Genomic DNA, 15212 nt, shown 5'->3' on the forward strand with positions numbered 1-15212 from the left:
ATAATAAAGGTCATATTTGATTATCCATGGATTTCATTAAAAAATTATGCAAGGCTATAAAATACCCAACATTTAAAAGAGTTAACATCATCCACTTGTTCTTTTTGTTAAGCGATTTTTTTTTATGAAGAAACAATTTTGATTGCAGTTTGGAATAGGATCTTCCGTGGACTTTTGTTGGGGAAGGGTATTAAATATGCTCCCAAGCATGCCAATATTTGATGTTTTGGAAGGCTTTTGCATAACATGTAAACTTGATTCAGAGCTGGACTTGTAAAGAGGCCAATGAGGCTTGGGCCTCAGGGCCCCTAGGCCCAAAAAAAATTTAGGGGCCTATTTTTAAGGCCCGAGCTCCCCTAATTTTATTTAATATAATATAAATATTTGCAATATTATATTTGTTTAATGTGAATGCAAATTTTATTGTTATTTTGATTCTTTAAAAAAAATCTCGAGGCGCTGTCCGCGAACTCCTACTATTAAAAGGGGGCCCATTTAAGGCCCATCTGAGTCAACCCAACTTTTTAAATAAAAAATGTTATAAAACAAACAGGTTTACGTCTAAACAAAACCTGTTGACAGTGATCCATCCCACCCGTTCACGCTCAACCTGATGTATATTCAAAACTCAACAACCCATACAGATACAAGCCAGAAAACGTAGTATACCTACAACTGAACCCAATCTGGATTTATGAGTTCTGTTTTAGGAGAAATTTGGGGGCCTGTTTGAAAATTGGGCCAGACGAAGCCCAAGTCGAACCCAAATGGATCGATCCACTTATGCCTCTACCTCAGCCACGTCTAACCTGTTCAACGCCATACTTAATATGAGATTCAGAGCCATTGTCGGGACTGAACTTTTGAGTCATGAGCCTTTTGATTCCTAAGCTTTCTAACCGAGTTGACTCGGCCGAATCCAGCTTGGTCGTTCTTGAGCCATCGACCCACATAGAATGTAGCTTGGTCTTGACTCTTGTTGATTATGATCAGTCTCGTTGGGCCTGTGCTTGTTCTAGTAGAGCTGATTTTGCCAGGAAAACACACCGCCCAATCGAGTGTCGGCAGGGTGTACATGTGTACGTGTATAGACTACAATAGAGGGAAGAAAATTCAATGGAAGGCTGCTTACTCTGTGTGTGTGTGTGTGTGTGTGTGAGAGAGAGAGAGAGAGAGAGAGAGAGAGAGAGAGAGAATGGAGGCTAAGGTGAGCATGGTGGGTTTCTTCTCGCTTCTCTTTGTGGGTTGCGGATTTGGTTGGACGGGAGAGATCAATGGCAGAGTGATGTGTGATGTGTGCTCCGATTCAGCCATTGGACCAGAAGATCACGCCTTGGACGGTAATTGAAATACAATTTTCCTTTTTTTCTTTTAATTTTCTTCATAATCTGAATCTTGGGATTCGGATTTTCGGCCTCTAGATTGCGTGGTGTTTGGTGTTGGGCGTTTCTAAAGATACCATCTCGTTGTAGGGAAAAGAATTTGGGTTTTTCATAACCCTTGTGTTAAGATAGTGGTACTCTGAGAATTCTTATGGGTTATCTAGAGATTGATATTTTGGGATTTTTGTTTGGTTGGTCATCACCTGAAAAATCGTAAAAGTGGTGGTTTTATGTTGGCAATTCATGGTTTGTTGGTTGTGCGGGCGCATGCCCTGTCTTTCTGGAGTGAGTAGGTCTTGCTTTTGAAAGATTGGTCCTGGAAAGTAACAGGATCAGCTGTATGCCGAAAGGAACATAGCAAAACGCAGTTTTTCTTATTATCTATGTTGAGTGGATAATCATAAACTGCGTTTTGATTATCATGTGTGGAATCTGTAACGTGAGAGGTTTACTTTACTAGTTGAATACTGGGCATCCTGTTATGTACATAATGATCTATTAAATGCGTTTCTGTGAGTTTCCTTTCGTTGGCATGCCATTTGTGTCCACCATGTTTCTGCATCTACTTGATGAATAATAGGTTGCAGAGACTAAGATTCTTATCTCACTAATGGGTGTCTAACATGATCTGGTTTTGGTACAACTTGACAACTGCCATCATGTCAGGGACAAATTGGCATGCTGTATAGCATCATCGGATGTTGTTTCAATATTGGAAGGTCTATGCGTTGTTATGATTGTATGCATGTCCTTTGCTGTTTCTCATCTATGTTATTGTTGCCTCTGCGATCATCGTCAGGAGTTGACATCTTTAGGGATATTGATAGTCGATCAGACGGCAGTGTACTATAATACTTCAGTTGATGGACCTTTTTTGCGTCTTTAAACAAGGGCTGCTGTTCATTAACTCTTATACGACATGCTAGAGGCCTGTTCGGCTTGAAAGAAAGCAGGCTTTAGCTGGGAACTGATGGAGGTATTGTTAATTCTGGATTCACCCCAGTTCCAATCAATCAGGTCCAGGCCGCGAGCAGGGCCTGATACATAATCAGGTTCAGCTGAGGCTGTGTTCCAGTGAGAAAGAAAACATGCCCAGGGCCAAGCCTGGAATGATTTCTTACAATCTGTTCTTAGGTAAATTTGGCCCAAGCAAGGCCCTTCATGGCTTGGTACCTGAGGCCAACCAAGCTCTAGCCTGCTGTCCACACTTACGGTGGTCTTTTTGCTATTAGAATTGAGGTTAAGGTTTGGTGGTAACAGTAATGCACTCATACCGCACATATGTTACACTAGATGGTTTATCTATGAGGGTTAGATGACAAACAATCAATGAAGTGCATGCTGATAGATGCTACACTTGTATTTATTGCAAATGATCAGTATTACAGTCAAGAGTTTTAGATGATAGACATTTCATATGATTTTCTATTTGAAAGTGTTATCTAAATTTCTTTTTCCTTGAGGGGATATGCCAAGGGTTATGTTTTTAGTTGAGAAAAGAACACTTCCTTGTGAGTTTCTAGCAGCCTAGAGATGATGAACAGCGTGGACACAATTTTACTAAAGCTGCTTTCAGGTTGTTATCTTCTGTGATCCTCCCAAGATTTCTATATTGTTTTGATAGTCTCTTCTTGATTGGAGTTATTCAGAGGCATGGAAAGCATGGCTGTGGTACTTGATTTAGATGGGGAAGGTCAAATAGCATCATTTTTATTTGCATAAAGGCAGCTTCCTGAAATCCCACAGTTTCCAAGTGGGTATGTGGATCATTAGGAGACTATAAGGGATACATGCTGACTATCTCCTAATGATCATGATAGTTTCTCTGTGAATTGGTTGATGCTGAGTCAGATACATTTCTGGATATAATTTTATAATGTGATTGTTAGTTGACTGCAAATCACCAACTTTTTGTATGTGTGAGTGAGCCCATCTTTTTCTCAAATTCAATAGGTTCTTAGTTCTTGGGGGACTCCTCTTTTCAACAGCTCATGCAAAATGGGGTATGGTCTCTTGTCGGGAATGGATCAATGAAGAAGTGATATAAATTGTCATAGGATTCATGGTTCTAAAGGGTGTTCATTTTGTCTGCCATGGAGGATAATGATGCCCATGGTCTTTTTATTCCATTAAAAAGGAAAGAACAATATTTTTGGTCTTCTTATCTCCCAATATTCTAATTTTTATATCAAGTTCAAGTAGTTCTTAGTTCTGGGGAGATTCCTCTTCTCAGCAGGTTGTGCAACGTAGGTCCAGTCCTGTGTCTGAACTGGATCATAAAGAAGATACAAGTCATAATAGGATCCATGATATCTGGAAAAACCTATTTTCTGAAAGGTGGTTCATCTTCTCCACCATGAAGGACAATGATATTAGTGGTAGTTGTAAAGAACCAAAAAGAGCCTTCGATCGCAAACAAAAGTCCACCAAAGAACAAAGTGGACAAGCACAAAAGTGGTCACTATGGACACACTCACAAATCCCACAAAGGGGATACACAAAGAAGGCTCAAAATAATTTTTATTGTTCTTCTAAAAAATGCAAGACGCATTACATTGAATGAGGGAGTTCACACCCTTTTATATACACAATAGAGAGCCCAAAAGAGTCATTGGACTAGTCCAACGTCTAGTCAAAGTCTAGTCAACTCTATGTTGACTAGTCAAAAGAACAAAAAAATAAATACAAAAATAAAAGAAAAAGTTTACAATATATATTCACACACATTATAGGTATATACAATTTTAACACTTCCCCTCAAGCTTACAGTTAAATAACCAAAAGTTTGCTAAGAAGGAAGTGAAATCTAGGAGCAGCAAGAGACTTGGTAAAAAAATCTGCCAATTGGTACTCTGATGTGACATATGACAGATCAATGACACTTTGAAGATATTTCTCTCGTACATAATGGCAATCTATCTTGATGTGCTTGGTTCTTTTGTGAAATGTGTAGTTGCTAGTAATGTAGATAACACTCTTATTGTTACAATACATCTTTGAAGCTCTTTGAATTTGGAATTCAATCTCAACTAGCAATCTTCTCAACCATACTCATCTTCATTGTAGTAGTGGCCATGTACCGGTATTTAGCTTCTGTTGAAGAAAGAGAGACTTTCTGTTGCTTTTTTGCACTGCCATGAGATTAGAGATTCACCTAAGAAAACACAAAAACTGTGGTTGAGTGTCTATTATTCGTATCACCTCTCCAATATGCATCGGTATATGCAAGTAAGCCTAATGCAAATGAAGAAGACATAAATAGGTCTCTAGAAATAAAGTTTTTAAGATATCTAATGATATGCAAAATAGCTCCTATGTAAACAGATGTGGGAGCATGATGGAATTGACTAGATGTGTGTACAACGTGTACTATATCAGGTCTAGTAATTGACAATTAAGAAAGACCTCCAATAAGTGTCAATAAGGTGTTTGATCATCTAAAAGCTCTCCATCATCATTTTTCATTTTAACATTTGTAACTTTGGAAATATCAGCCTTTTTGTCATATGTGATATCAGACCTGAGAATAATATCAAAAGCAAATTTAGACTAATATAATAGATACCCTATAGGAGAATAAGCAACCTTTATACCTAGAAAGTATCTTAAAAAACCCAAATCAGTCATTTCAAAATTAGTTTTAAGAATCCTTTTAATATTTTGAACTCCATGTTTGTCGTCTCTGTAAGAAAGTGAAAAATACGCTACAACAAATGTCTCTCAACAAGTTCTCACAAATACATCATAAGAACCACAAAGGTTCACAAAGAGAACCTAAGAATACACACAACCCGAAACGGGTATAAAAATGAAAAATAAACAATTTTATTGATTTGAGATAAAAACCCAAAACAAGAGTAAGTATTTACAAGGGGAATAGCCCCATATTTATAGAGAGGTAGAGAGAAGCCTTAAGAGAGCTGTTGGACTCTCCAACGGCTCTAATAGAGCTGTTGGGGAGTCCAACAACTCTTTTTGGATTTACCTTTTTGACTAGTCAAAAAGGTAAAGGCCAAATCAGTCCAATGATGGACTGGTTTGGCTAATTCTAGTTGTATTTTAACTAGAATTAATTAAACAAAAAAATCCTAACTAGAAAGGAGATAAAACATTACATGTCTATGAGATTACATATGAGATATTATATGAGATTACATATTTTAACACTCCCCCTCAAACTTACGGTTGGATAACCGAAAGTTTGCCTAAGAGAAAGTGAAACCTAGGAGCAGCGAGAGGCTTGGTGAAGAAATCGGCCAGCTGATATTCTGAAGCAACATAGGGAAGATTGATGGTGCCACGCAAAAATTCCTCTCGAACATAATGGCAATCCATTTCTATATGCTTGGTGCGTTCATGAAATGTCTGATTGCTTGCAATATAGATAGAGATCTTGTTGTCACAACACAGATTTGATGCTTTTGGACTTTCAACTCCCATATTGGAAAGTAGACGTCGAAGCCAGACTAATTCCATAGTAGTTGTAGCCATTGCCCTATATTCAGCTTCAGTTGATGAGAGAGACCTTTTGTTGCTTCTTACATCGCCAAGACACCAAGGATTCTCCTAAAAAGACACAAAAACCTGTAGTTGAGTGACGGTCATTTGGATCACCACCCCAATCTGCATCAGTATAAGCAAGCAATTCTAAGTTAGAGGAAGCGGATAAAAATAATCCTCGAGAAATAGAATTTTTGATATATCTAATAATACGCAAAACTGCTCCCATATGAACAGAAGTTGGAGCATGTTGAAATTGACTGGCTGTATGGACCGCATGTGTAATGTCAGGTCTTGTGATAGATAGATACGATAGAGCCCCAACAAGTTGCCTATACGGAGTCAGATTCTCGAGTGGCTCTTCATCATCAATCTTCATTTTGACATTCACAATCTCAGGAGTATCAACATGTCTTTCATCTGAAATACCTGACCTGGCAACAATATCTAATGCAAACTTAGATTGAGTTAGTAAGTAACCTCTAGGTGAGTAGGCAACTTCTATACCAAGAAAATATTTCAAAAAATCCAAATCACTCATTTCAAAATGTGTTTTGAGAAATTTTTTAATATCATAAACTCCCTGTTTATCACTTTCAGTGATGATCATGTCGTCAACATAGAGTAGAAGGATGATAATACCTGCATCAGAATTCTTAACAAACAAAGTTGTATCAGTAAGACAAAATTGAAAACCAAAATCAAGCATAATCTTACTAAACTTATCATACCAAGCTTTTGGAGCTTGCTTGAGACCATATAAAGCCTTGTTTAGGCGAAGTGTTTTCCCTTTAGGTATATTCATTCCTGGTGGTGGGTCCATGTATACTTCTTCAGCTAAAGTTTCATTTAGAAAAACATTTTTAACATCCATTTGAAAGATATGCCATCTCTTTATTGATGCAAGAGCTATTAGGATTCTAACAGTGGTCATTCTAGCTACTGGGGCAAAGGTCTCTTCATAGTCTATTCCATATTCTTGAGAATAGCCTTTTGCCACCAACCGGGCCTTGAATCTTTCAAGAGTGCCATCACTCTTGGTTTTCACCTTGTACACCCAGCGACAACCAATAGGTTTCTTGTTGTTTGGAGGATGGTCTTGAATGGTCCAAGTATTTGCTTTTTCTAAGGCTTCTAATTCGACTTTCATAGCCTTGACCCATTCTGGTTGATCCTTGGCTATATCATAACTGGGAGGTTCTTCATAGGAATGAATTAGAGCAATAAAGGCTTGATGTTTTGGTGAAAAAGACTGATATGACACAAACTTTGCAGGAACCCTCGAGATCCTAGTGGATTTTCTAGATGAAGAGGCAGATTCATGTTCCCTTGTGTATTTATCCAGGGCACACTGTCTTTCTAAATTTCCTCGTCTAGAGTATTGAATACAATCTTGACTATTTCTATGGGGATCAGAATCAATCACATCCATCTGATCATCTAGATCAATTTCTCTTTCACTATCCTTTGGAACTAGATCCAACAAGAAGGAATACTCATCTATTTCAGTAGAATTTTTGTTTTCAAAAAAACTTTCATTTTCTAGAAAGGATACATTTCTTGAAACATATAACTTGTTGTTTTTAGGGTCAAAACATCTGTATCCTTTTTGATTATTTGCATATCCTAAAAAAGTACAGGGTATAGCACGGGGAGAAAATTTATCATTATTATCTGTAAAAACAAAGCACTTGCACCCAAACACCCTCAGTCTAGAATAATCAGGTTTTTGTTTATAAAGCTTTTCAGTAGGAGAAATATTCTTTATTGAGGATGAGGGCATCCTATTAATAAGATACACAACAGTTAAAATAGCTTCGACCCAAAAAACTTTAGGAACTTGATGTGTGATAAGTAGTGTTCTAGTTGTTTCTATAATGTGTCTGTGTTTTCTCTCAGCTAACCCATTTTGTTGAGGGGTATAGGGACAAGATTTTTGGTGTGAAATTCCATGTGAGTTCAAATATTCTTTAAATTCAGTTGATAAAAATTCTCCTCCTGAATCAGTGCGAAATATTGAAATATCATTCTTAAATTGATTTTTGACCATATTATGAAATATTTGAAAAAAAGAGAACACTTCAAATTTGTGTTTGAGAAAGTAAATCCAGGTATATCGTGTAAAGTCATCCACAAAAATTACATAGTATAAAAACCAACCTTTTGACGTAACTGGTGCAGGACCCCAAACATCAGAGTGAATTAATTCAAGTGGTCGAGTGGAGACAAAAGTTCTTTCTTGAAATGCTAGTCGTTTTATTTTTCCAAGAATACATTTTTCACAAGTGAAAGTTTCAAAATTACAAAATTTTTCCATGTTTGGAAAGTACTGAAGCTTGGATATACAAGGGTGACCAAATCTTTGGTGTAAAAGATCCAAGCCTACTTTTTGAACATTGCAGCATAATGTTTTCTTGGGTAATTCCAAAAAATCCATGTAATATAAGCTTCCTTCTCTATGGCCTTCCCCAATCAGCTTCCCTGACTGGTGATCCTGTACTTGACAATCATGAGAAGAGAAGGAAACATTACACCCATGATCAGTTAATTGAGAAACAGATAAGAGATTTAGATTAAGTTTGAGGATATATCTAATCTTTGGAACACAAAATCCTTTTGAGTTTTGAGAGTTATTTTCGAAATTTCCTATTCCTTTTATCTCAAGGGATGTTCCATCCGCAGTAAAAACACTCGATCCACTTGAGTCATAACAATGCGACAGTAATTTTAAATTTGGTGTCATGTGAAAAGAAGCACCAGAGTCAAGAAGCCATAGGGGTTTACCTGGATCAGAGGTGCCAACAGAAGAGATCGCAACTCCAGCTGAGGGAGAAGTTCCTTTAAGAAGAGGTTGTAGAGCCTCCACCAGCTGAGACAGGGACATGTTTCCAATGGATGTCTCATTTGATTCTTTTGATTCAACATCTACCTTCTTCTCATAAGATTTTTTCAACTTTGGACAATAAGTTTTAACATGTCCGGGTTCATGACAGTAATAACAAATAACTTTTCTCCTTTCAAAATCGCCTCCTTGCCTTTCATTGTTTATTCTCCCAATATGTGGAGGTTTGTATGTGCGAATGTGATTACCTGGTCTAGATACAGCTAAAACTGTATCATCATCGCTTTTGTCGACTCGTTTCTTGAGTCTATTTTCTTCCATACTTAGCTCTTCAATGGTATCTTCAATAGAGGGAACATTTCCCCGATGTAGAAGAGCGGACTTGGTTGATTCAAATTCGGGTCTCAACCCATTTATAAATTGAAAAAAATGCTCCGCATTTACTTGATTTTGGCGAAGCTCAATGTCTTGTGGACAATGCCACTTTGGTTCAAGAAGAGCCAACTCTTCCCATAGTTCGGATAAGCTATTGTAGTATTCTCTAATACTTCTCTCTCCTTGAACCATATTCCGAACCTTTTCTTGTAAGTTACATATATGAGCAATATCTTTAAGAGAATGCATTCTCTTAAGATATTCCCACGCATCATTAGCATGTTCAAATTTTGCGAGACTTGAACACTTCTTTATGTCTACACTAGAAATTAGTCAAGACATGATCTTGACGTGACCCATTCTCCATTCTTTCCATTCCTTTTCATATGTGGAGATGGCCTTAGTTTTTTCCACCTCCGAAAGAGGTACTTCTCTTCCACCTTCTTCTTTAGTGAGCGTTAGTTTAGGTTCCTTATCGGTTCCATCAACTAAGCCCCATAGACCCTTTCCCCAAATAAGATGCTTCATGATTGAAGCCCATGTTGCATAGTTTGAATCGTTGAGTTTTATGGACTTAATGGTGACATTATCATTGTCATCCATTTTACAAGCTTGGGAATGAGAGGGGAAGAAGAAAAGCAAGTGGGAAGAGGAATATTTTAACCACAAAGATCGAAAATAAGTAGCCTTCCACGCCCTTCAAGGCTACACATGAGCACTCCTTCAAAGAGACTTCACTTTCTTGAAGAGTAGTTGCATGGCACGCTTCCCAATACACGTCCACCGACCTTGCTTTGATACCATGTAAGAAAGTGAAAAATACGTTACAACAAATGTCTCTGAACAAGTTCTCACAAATACATCATAAGAACCACAAAGGTTCACAAAGAGAACCTAAGAATACACACAACCCGAAACGGGTATAAAAATGAAAAATAAACAATTTTATTGATTTGAGATAAAAACCCAAAACAAGAGTAAGTATTTACAAAGGGGAATAGCCCCATATTTATAGAGAGGTAGAGAGAAGCCTTAAGAGAGCTGTTGGACTCTCCAACGGCTCTAATAAAGCTGTTGGGGAGTTCAACAGCTCTTTTTGGATTTACCTTTTTGACTTGGTAAAAAAGGTACCTTTTTGACTAGTCAAAAAGGTAAAGGCCAAATCAGTCCAATGATGAACTGGTTTGGCTAATTCTAGTTGTATTTTAACTAGAATTAATTAAACAAAAAATCCTAACTAGAAAGGAGATAAAACATTACATGTCTATGAGATTACATATGAGATATTATATGAGATTACATATTTTAACAGTCTCCATTGATAATCATATCGTCAACATAAAAGAGCAAAATGACTATACCTGCATCAGAATCCTTAACAAACAGAGCAGTGTCAGTCAAACAAGATATAAAACCAATTTTAAGCATAACTCTGTTAAATCTATCATACCAAGCTTTGGGGGCTTGTTTCAAACCAATGCCTTTTGTAGGCGAAGAGTCTTTCTTTGAGGAATGCCCATACCTGGAGGTGCCTCCATGTACACTTCTTCCATAAGATTTTCATTGAGGAAAACATTTTTAACATCCATTTGATATATAAACCAATTTTTAAGTGAAACAACTGCAATGAGGGTTTTAACAGTGGCCATGCAAGCAACAACAAGAGCAAAAGTTTCTTCATAATCTGTCATATTTTTGCGAATATCCTTTGACAATTAATATAGCTTTGTATCTCTCAAGGATCCCATCACTCTTGGTTTTTATCTTATATACTCGCAACCTATGAGTTTTTTTCTTTGTGGAAGGATTTGAATAGTCCAACTTTGAGTTTTTTCTAATGCTTCTAATTCTACTCTCATGACTTTAACCCATTCGAATTTTTTTTTGTCTTGAACATAAGATGAAGGTTTTATATAGGAATGAATCAAGGCTATGCATGCTTGGTATTTTGAAGAAAAAGTGTCATAGGATACAAATTTTGATGGAGGTTTTGATATTCTAGATGATATCGTAGTTTGCAGTTCATCTTCACTTTCAAAGTTAGAAACTTTTTCAAGTGCACATGGAGGGTCTTGGTTCCCCCTTTTAGAATATTGTATATAAGTTTGATCATCATGAGATAGTTCTTCGAGAGGTTCAACATCTGTTGATTCATTAACATTCTCAAGATCATACTCACAATCACAATCATCATCTTCTTTTGAAACAAGTTCAAGGAAAAAAGAATACTCGGTTACTTCGATAGATTGATCTTTATCAAAGAAAATTTTCTTCTCCCAAAAAGTCACATTTCTTGAAATATATAAATTTTCATTCTTAGAATCATAACACCTATATCCCTTTTGGCTGTCAGCATAACTAAAAAAGATACAAGAAATAGCTCTAGAAATTTGTCATTTTTATTGGTTAAAACAAAACATTTGCACCAAAAAACTCTTAATCAGGAATAATCAAGAATGAGTTCAAAAAGTTTTTCTATAAGTGAAATATTTTATAAAGATGAGGATGGCATTCTGTTTATAAGATAAACAATGGTCAAAACAGATTTTTCCCAAAAAACCTTAGGCGCATGGCTAGCAATAAGCAAAGTTCTTGAAGTTTCCACAATGTGCTTATGTTTTCTTTCAGCTAAGTCATTTTGCTTTTGTGTGTGAGGACAAGATCTTTGATGTGTGATGCCATGTGAGTTTGCATAAAAACTCTCACACTGAGTTATGAAAGTTCCAAAATTGTGAAAAACCTTCAGATTTGTGTTTAAGTAAATCCAAGTATATCTAGTAAAGTCATCCACAAATATCACATAATATGCATATCTACCTTTTGATATAATTGGTGTTGGACCCCGAACATCCGAATGAACTAACTCAAGTGGTCTAGAAGAGATAAAAGTTCTATCATTAAATGGTAATGTCATCATTTTTCCAAGAACACAATCTTCACAAGTAAAGTCATTAATATTACAAAAAAAATTCAATCTTGAAAAATATTGAATTTTTGATATATTTGGATGTCCTAATCTTCTATGTCATAAATTTAAATTTATTTTTTGGACATTACAACAAAAAGTATCTTTGGGTATTTCCAAAAAATTCATATAACAAAGACCTTCTCTATGGCCTTGCTCAATCAGCTTTTCTGACTAACGATTCTGCACTCAATATTTATTTGAAGAGAATGAAATATTACAACCATAATCGGATATTTGAGAAACAGATAAAATATTTAAATTTAATTTAAGAATGTATGTAAGTTTTTGGATAAAAAACTTTTTTATGTTTGAAAGATTTTTCTCAAAATTTCTTATTCATTTGATTTCAAGAGATGTTTCATTGATAATAAAAATATTTGACACTTGAGTTGTTATGACATTCAGATAAAATATCATGATACACCAGAATCAAAGAGTCAAGAAAATTTACCAAGTTGGAGTAACATGAGACTGCAGCTCCATTTAAAGAAGATGACCCTCTAAGAAGAGGTTGGAGAGCTTCAACCAATTGAGATAAGGGTTTGATTATTCCAATGGATGCATCTTGAGAGTTGTCAACGTCCTTAGTTTCTCGAGATGTTTCAATCTTAACCACTTTCTTTTTTATATAGTTTTTTTTCTCCCTTCTTCTTAAGTCAGATAGGTTTAATATGCCTCGGTTCATGACAATAATGGCAATTGATTTTTCTTTTGTTGTCATATTCATTTGCTTGTCTTCCAAAGTGAGGTGATTTATATGTACGAGTGTAGGATCTGGGCCCAGAGATGGCCAACATAGATTCTTCATCATTTTTTAGAGAAATTTTCTTCAATCTACTATCTTCCCTACTTAATTCCTCTATTGTATCAACAATAGAGGAAACTTTTTCTCTATGCAAAAGAGCCAATTTGGTGGATTCAAATTCCGGCTTCAATCCATTCATAAATTGATAAAAGTGTCCCGCATCGATTTTGTTAAATTATGTACCTAATCACTTAATGTAATATATATATATATATTTTATATATATAAAGTAATACATATACATATATTAATATATATGTATATGTATCTACTTATTATATATATAAAATATATATTTCTATTTGTTTAGTCGTAGGGGTAGTTTAGTCTTTTCCTCTATTTTACGCACATTCACTTTATGAATGTGTTTGTAATTTATTTTTAGTTTTCTTTTTCTTTTATTTTTTATTTCTTTTATTTTGTACCTAAAGGTACCTTGGGGGGCCCACTCAAATAGACGTTGGGCCCCTCCAACGGTCACATTTGTGACCGTTGGAGGGGCTCCAACGTCTATGAGTGGAGCCCCTCCAAGGCTCCTTTTGTGTGGTTATAAATAGGGGCTCTCCCCTTTGTATTTTCTTATGGCTTTGAGTCAAAGCTCAAGTTCTCAATAAATCGATTTCATTGTTTTTATGCCTTTGTGCATTTGTGAGTTATTTGTGAGTTGTGCCTTTGTGCACAAGTGTTCTAAAGTGTTCTTATTGTGCATTCGTGGTGGGTTTATTATCAAGAATATTAAGGTCTTGATATTAGTATCTTATTGAAGATACTTTCACATGGTATCAGAGCCTCGTTGAAGGAGGAGGATCGTGCATCCCGCCACTTGTGAAGTACCTCGAAAATCGTGCCCTCAAGTGAGTGAAGTTTTGGAGTAAATCATCTACTTCGGGCAATATTTTAGAAGCAACTTTTGTCAAGAAAAGGTTGAAAAACTTTTAAGGTACGCTTTATTTTCTATCATCTTACCTCTCTAATGGGTGAAAAAGACTCCCACTTCTCCCTTAGGTTTAAACTTAGTGGTTCGAACTACCATGTTTGGGCCGGCAATATGGAAGCCCATATCAAAGGGAAAGGCCTTTGGGGATACGTTCAAGGTTCCATATCGGAACCCGAACCCAAACTTTCTATCATAGAGAAAGGGGATATAAAGATTCTTGAAGGTGAAGAAAGACAAAAGGCCCTAGAAGAATATTCAAAAAAGCATGATGAGTGGGAAATGAAGAACTTCAAAATTTTATCTTGGATTTTTTCATCCGTTGAAACCAAGATCAATGCCAACATCATTAAGTTTAAAAAGGCCTCCGAAGCTTGGTTGTACCTTGAAAAAATGTATACTTCAAGGGACTTATCTCACAAATATTATCTCCAAAAGAAAGCTTTGACCCTTCAACAAAATGATTTGTCTATTCGGGAATATTTTGCCGAACTATCATCTATTTGGGACGAACTTGCTATGCTCGAACCAAAATGGAGCGGAGAAGCTATTGAATTAAGACACAAGCAACTAGAGGAAGATCGATTCTTCAACTTCCTTAATGGTCTTAGACCCGAATTTGAGCAAATTCGGTCCTCTCTCTTATCCACTTTCACATCTCTCTCTATTGAAGATGTCATCACCAAGCTAAGTGGTGAGGAAACACGTATGGGGATTAGTAGAAATAACCCGAGTATCCTTGCTACACCTTCTCAAAGTGATTATGAAGTGGTTAATGCCGTGTCAAGACCCGGAAATAATTTGAAAACCTACAAACCACCCCATTTCAAAAATCAAGGGCAAGGAGGAAATGATCGATATGGCAAGAAAGACTATAGCAAATTGATTTGCCATTTTTGCAAAGAACCGGGGCATATCAAACCCCTTTGTCCCAAATGGAAGAAATTTCTTGCCGCGGCTCTAGCATCCCAATCAGAGGAACGACCTTCGTCATCAAATGAGTCTCTTTCGCTTCAACAAATTATGGATGCTCTTCAACCTATTCTCAAAGGAGGCATTTCTGGAGCCGCTATGTCATCCTCATCCTCTCTCGGTAAGACATCTTGGCTCCTTGATTCCGGTGCTTCATTTCATATGACTCCAAGTCCTTGTTTTCTTTCTGATTATTCTAAAAATTTTCTTCCATCTTTTGTCTCAACGGCGGATGGAACACCTCTTGAAATTAAAGGAATGGGCAATTTTGAAAAACAAGACTTCTTTATTCCAAAAATTTGTCTTATACCAAAACTAAACTTAAACTTACTTTCCGTTTCTCAACTCTCGGACCATGGTTGCAATATAAAGTTTTCTTCTGATAAATGTTGGATACAGGATCGCCAGTCCGGGAAGTTGATTGGGGAAGGCTC

General features: G+C 36.4%; 1 protein-coding gene across 1 annotated transcript in view; it reads left to right on the top strand.

Annotated features, from left to right (window-relative positions):
• Nucleotides 1-1115: 1115 nt before the first annotated feature.
• LOC149834780 (Pollen Ole e 1 allergen and extensin family protein) overlaps nt 1116-15212 on the top strand; it is a 33783-nt gene continuing 19686 nt past the window's right edge. The window contains exon 1 of the mRNA XM_090011551.1: nt 1116-1340. Coding sequence (XP_089867677.1) covers nt 1196-1340 — 145 coding nt within the window. The 5' untranslated portion in view covers nt 1116-1195. The remainder of the gene's footprint in view (nt 1341-15212) is intronic.

The sequence above is a fragment of the Nuphar pumila genome, chromosome 6 (genome assembly GCF_984573655.1).
Source record: "Nuphar pumila chromosome 6, dmNupPumi1.hap1.1, whole genome shotgun sequence".
Classification (NCBI taxonomy): Eukaryota; Viridiplantae; Streptophyta; class Magnoliopsida; order Nymphaeales; family Nymphaeaceae; genus Nuphar; species Nuphar pumila.